At 39.1% G+C, this 6,155-nt stretch overlaps 1 protein-coding gene across 1 annotated transcript in view; it reads right to left on the bottom strand.

The window, feature by feature from the left end:
- The window catches only part of smad3a (SMAD family member 3a), a 36,456-nt gene extending 30,960 nt beyond the window's left edge, over nt 1-5,496 (bottom strand). Inside the window, exon 1 of the mRNA XM_046840121.1 lies at nt 4,891-5,496. Within this exon, the coding sequence (XP_046696077.1) occupies nt 4,891-5,093 (203 nt within the window). The 5' untranslated portion in view covers nt 5,094-5,496. The remainder of the gene's footprint in view (nt 1-4,890) is intronic.
- Nucleotides 5,497-6,155: the final 659 nt, after the last annotated feature.

The following is a 6,155-nucleotide window of genomic DNA, read 5'->3' as shown; positions in this document are numbered from 1 at the left end:
CACTGAGAGTGTGCTTTGAGATATAGCAAGCTTCCGAAAGCAGATACAGACAGAAGCCTAGTGCAGATCTCCTCTGCTTGTGGGTCAAACAGGATGTGAGACTGATGGAGGACACAAACAGGTGCAGAGTCCCATGTGAGGCTTAAGATTAGCTGCCACAGGTTAAAACTTTAGGGACCATGTTTCCAGACACAATACTCCTACTCACAGGATCAAAAATCCACAGGATTCCTGTTTGAATGGGCAAACAGTAATATTATGTAAAGAAAACAAAAAGGTCACTCAGATTTTTGAAAAAAATAAAAATTTCTCAATTGTTTTGGATAAAATAACAACATATTATTCCTAATAATTCACAAATTACGAGATTTTTCTCATCAGGAATTTGAGATGTTTACTTAAATGTCACTTATAATTAAAACTGAAAGGAAAATGATTGAATGTTGTCTATGAATAGTTATGCCAATGATGTATTTAATTAAAAAATTGTATCCTTAAAAACCTCTAATTTGATCCTTTTTTCAGAATACAAAGTCCCTGCATTTTTACCTGAGCATATACATAATCTCACATTTATAAAGGAATAAAGAAATGTTTTATATCTTTTTTTTTTTTTTTAAACACAAACCAATTTCATGCAACACAATTTTCCGACAGATGCAATATGGTGCATACTATATTACTATTAATCAGTTAATAAGATTTAACTACTTATTTAATTATTCCATATTTAATGTACATTTTTACTAAACTCACTGTTATAGACTGTCTGTGGAAGCTTAATGTATCAGTGTATAGAAATAATTACAACTAAAACAAGTGTAAGAAAGTGGCCTAGGTTGATGAGATTTATTTTTTTGTTTTTAATGAAGAAAGAAAGAAATTGCCTTTATACTTGTCAGCACAATGAAATTCGTTCTTCGCATTTCCCACCAATGTTATAAAGTTGAGATCAGAGAACAGGGTCAGCCATGATACAGCATCCCTGGAACACAACGTTCTAAGGGCCTTGCTCAAGGGCCCGAGGAGTGGCAGCTTGGTGATCCCAGGGCTTGAACCCACGGCCTTCCGATCAGCAACCCTGAGCCTAAAACACTGAGCAACCACCTTTTCCAAAAGTTAATAAAATGTAAATAAAATTAAAAATATTTAAGTTTATATTCTTTCTGTGTGGCCCTGTACCAAATGATGGTGGTTGGTGGTCTGAGACCCCTGTTTTACAGTACTATTAGAAGGTTGTTAAAGATGGCTTTCTCATTCCTAAAACACTGATATTTCTTGTTTACGATTTCATATATTATTTATACTGCTTTCTGTGTTTTCTTGCTTTAATTCCTTACAGCACACATATGATTCATATTTGTATAGTGGATAGAGAGTAGTTTGGAAAAAGTCTTTAAAAGCTTTTTTCAGGTGTTTTCATTGGAGAATCCATGCTGCAAGTGATCACACTTGAAAGTGAGAAGGAGTGAGAGAAGGTTCTGTGTAGAATAAAACAGAGAAATATTTGGACAGTTTTGACAAAAAGATACTACATATATAATAATAATAATAATAATAATATATATATATATATATATATATATATATATATATATAAAAGGGTTGTTTTCAACTTGGATGGCAAAAATTACTTCAGGATATAAAAAGTTATATATTCAGAAGAGAAAGGAGAGAAGGGAAAGGTGAGATAGGAGAAAAAAAAGCACACAACATACCATACAATCAGCACACTAGCTCTAGCACTTATATAACTGTCTGTATCATTTTCCCCCTATGTAGAATATAACCCATAGGCAAACACAGCCATTTAGACATATTCTATTGTTCTACATTCCCCCTCCAGTACTTCAGGAGTCTCATCTCACCATCTTCCTGTACATCTCCACCCACTGGAATCAAACGGCCTCTATCTGTACGTCTCTCCGAGCGGGCCCTGACAGATTTCGAGCAGCATGTACAGACAAGACAGCAGTCTATAGCACAGCAGTGGACTGCAGTCTCGCTTCCTCTGTAACTGATTGTGTGCGAGACGAGAGAAGGCAGAGACGTGTGAGGAATCCGGCAACCCAAACTCAAGTGGTTAAGACAGAAGTCAGGGCCAGGAATAGAGAGCAGTGCTGAACACTGTGCTGATTCAGAAAACTCATACGCTCTGGGGAAGAAAACAGACGTGCAGACATCTGCAAAAAAAATACAAAATCGAATGCAACCATCATAACAGTGATCCTGATCCTAGAAACAATCAACTATACGTAACCGACTGGTGTATTAGCGAAAAAACTTTTAATAAAAAGATTTCTAAAGCACTTGTATGAATAATTGTGATAATTCATAATATAATTATTATGTTTTAATTATTCGTATTATTATATAATGATAGATTAGTTGTAAAGTAAAGTAACCATGTATTTTTGTAAAGCCTGAACATTCATCTTTATAACCACATTTGAATCCAAGACAAACGTATTTTTGTGCATCGTTTGGTTTGCTTGGAGTGAAACCTACACTGGATTTCTTTCTTAATGACCCAACGACTGATGTGTTTGCATGCTGCAGTTTCCTTCTCAGCATAGCTTCACCAAAACACTAGCAGAGGGTTAGACCACAAGCCACAAGCTCACTCCTGAGTGACTGAGTCGAATCAGTGGCTCGGGGCTCTGCTTTCACTTCACTATCTGTTGAGAAACAACAACCACTCTGCAGGCTAAAACCACCTGAGGCTTGGCCCTCTGCAGAAACACACCTTCCACCAGCACACGCTCGGTTCAAAACATAACCGAATAAACAGAAAGAATACTATAGTCGAGAAGTCCAATATGTACGGATGCTGCATATCTGATCCATACATTTATATTCATCTAGGAGCTTCAGAAATCTACAAAGATTTTTAAAGAAGTGAACATGTGCTCAAAAAATGTAATATTCGATCAGTTCTCGAGTCAAACCTCTATCCAACTCCTTGACTTCCTCAGCAAGTACCGTAGAAGAATACACGTTTTCTGTGTGAACAGAAACTTGTTGGGGCAGCTGCTGACTTCCTCTACAACTGCTCATAGGCTTTCATTTCCAGTTATTTTAAGTAAAGAAGCTGAATGTATATTTCTTGATACGGGGAAGTGTGTAGAGATCAGGTGTGAACAAAACTCTGAACCGTTAAGAAAATGCTGGAAAAACACTCAAAACTGATTCAACATTCATGATGTGTACTGCCTGGTGCTTCTAGATACTCCTAGGCTCTGGTTTTTGAAAATGTTTCAGAGGAAAGGAACCATTAGCAAACACAGGCAGGTTCTAGTGACCTGATGAAATAACTGAGGCAGTTGAGATATTTGCATTGCAGGATGCAATGAGGATGTCTGGGTGTACAAGGAGGCCTAAAACAACATATTGTGGAGAAATGTTTGTGTGTGTGTGTGTGTGTGTGTGTGTGTGTGTGTGTGTGTGTGTGTGTGTGTGTTTGTTTTTCTCTTTATGTATTTGACCGAGAACCGTAAAGGCAGCCTGTCATTAAAATATGCTAGTGGTGTTCCAGGATGTGACTGAACTCTCAACTTTTTTAGATGATAATGCATAATATAGTAGTAATAACAGTTACTAATTGACAACTGAATAAACCTCAGCGTATGTGTTGTTAAGCATCATGGCCTTGTCAAAATAAAACACAGGCTGATGAATAAACTCGTTGGCACACAATCACTGCAGCAGGGTTCAGGGTTCGAGCTCCAATTAATGTCTGTGTGCACTTTCACATGATCACCTCTTGAGTTTCCTCCTATTGCTATGTTAAAATAAGTGTGTGTAGGATTTTTTTATGTAGGTGTGTGTGTATGGTGCACTACAACAGACTGTAATGTCCCACAACATGCAGGTTTAAACCCCTTTATACACCTTTCACACCCACAGAAACACTGCACAGTTGCTGGAAAAGCTCTGAAGATTAAAGGTTGGTCTTATATAACATTATCAGGCAACGGACCAGGATGAAAGCCCGAGGCGGCATGGTACTGTGCTCTTAAAAACTCGGTGCCTGATAAATACGTGAAAAAAAAAAAAAAAACACAGTAATATAACTTTTATGAGGATGATCATTTCTGCGTGAATGAAAAACTCCAGTGTGTATGAATACATAGATAGACTGTCAAGATTGAGACCAAGCCCGAGAAATAATCATGAGCTCTGGGAGGCGTGAAGTCCAGTCTGAAATGTGATGCATTCTCCAAAACCAAACCAAGAACAACGTGGTGCCGTGAAGACGTGCTACTGTGTCTTTTTTAATTAGAAAAAGGAAAGAAATAAATTTTTTACGTCACATACATCTCAACAGAATGAAATTCGTTCTACGCATATCCTAGTAAGATAGGGTCAGAGCACAGGATCCACCATGATACAGAGCCCCTGGATAACATAGAGTTAAGGGCTTTGCTCAGGGGCCCAACTGGCAGCTTGGCGATACAGGGGCTCGAACCCTTGACTTATTCCGATCAATAACCCAGAGTCTTAACTACCACTTTAAAGTGTTAAAAAGAAAAAGATAAAAAGAAATATGGTTGATCATGTCTCTTAGATGCTTTTAAATGTACAATATATCCATGACTTCCACTTAAGAAGGTTTGATGGAAGTCAAAAAGACGAACGAGCATTTTTTTTCTCAGTTCACCACTAAAATTATGCTATTTATTATACAATATTGATATGTATATTATAGAAGTGTGGTATGGGGTAGAGGTGGTGCTCTTGGGAACCTGCCTCCATGTAAAGTAGAAGAAGCGCTCCTGTCAAAAGCGCGCACATGGACAGGAGACACTGGTGAGACGAGTGGAGTGAAGAGTGAAGTCTGAAATGAGTCTGAAATGAGAACTCTCCAACTCTGCTTCTTCTCGAACTCACCTCGGGATGGTGATACACTTGGTGTTGATGTTCTGGGTGGTGATGGCTTTCTCCAGCTCGTCCAGCTGGCCGGTCTTCTTCAGCTTCTTCACCAGGCTTTTGACCGCCTTCTCGCACCATTTCTCCTCCTGGCTGTTCTGCTCGCCTTTTTTCCACCCCAGAAGTCTTTTTACGATGGGGGGAGTGAAAGGTAAAATAGACATTGTGAACTTCCAACTTTCGCTCTTGCTGTGGATCTCGTTCTCTCTTGAGCGCACTTTTATACGGAAAGAAAAAAAAGATGGCTGAAAATGTTTCCAGTGCGGAGATGTGGATTAAACCCCAGCCCGGATGGCAGATGACAGGATCATGTGCTACAAGGTTGCAGCGCAGATTAGACTTAAGACGTGCCTGCGTTTGCGAGATCTCCGCCTGCACCCTGGAGCGGCACTGGTGCTGTATCCTTCCGCGCACAAATATAGTCCCAGTATCCCGACTATTCTCTTTTGCTAGAAAACCAACAAATAAGCAACCCCACTTTTGCTGTATCTGCTATACCGCGCTGTACTTTCTTTTCCCATGGTGACATCTCTCTATCATCTATCCTGCGACTCTTACTAAAAGTTTTTTCAAGTTTATAGTCTTCCGCTACAAGTGCAGTGATGCGGCTCCCTGACGTCTGCGCAGTCTGCTTCTAATGCAAATCAGCCACTATTACCCTCGAGAAAGACCCCCGATCCGATCCGCTGCAGTCAGTCAGCCAGCCAATCACGAATTTCCATTTCCTGAATGTGAAAACAATTATTCACCCAATGTCTCATCATTTCATACTCAGTTAATCAACCCTTATTTTTTCACAAAGCAACCTCGTTAAGGTTGTATTTCTCATCCTGGACGTCTCTTCTCTAACTGTTGAGGTCTGGAGATGTTTTAGATATTCTGTAGATGTACAGTTTTCTTAATATTTGCCTGTCAAGGTCTGTAGAGGTTTCCTAAAGTCTGCAGATGTCTGCTTAAGTCTGAAGATGTTTGCTAAGGTTTGTCGAAGTCTGAAGATGTTTGCTAAGGTTTGTCAAAGTCTGTGAATGTTTTTAGTCTGTAGATGTTTGCTAAGGTTTGTCGAAGTCTGTAGATGTTTTTAGTCTGTAGATGTTTGCTAAGGTTTGTCGAAGTCTGTAGATGTTTTTAGTCTGTAGATGTTTCCTAAGTTTTGTCAAAGTCTGTAGATGTTTGCTAATGTTTGTCGAAGTCTGTAGATGTTTCTTCAGGTTTGCTGTTGTCTGTTG

Source organism: Silurus meridionalis, chromosome 26 (assembly GCF_014805685.1).
Source record: "Silurus meridionalis isolate SWU-2019-XX chromosome 26, ASM1480568v1, whole genome shotgun sequence".
Taxonomy (NCBI): domain Eukaryota; kingdom Metazoa; phylum Chordata; class Actinopteri; order Siluriformes; family Siluridae; genus Silurus; species Silurus meridionalis.
This window is presented reverse-complemented; position numbering and strand designations above follow the sequence as displayed.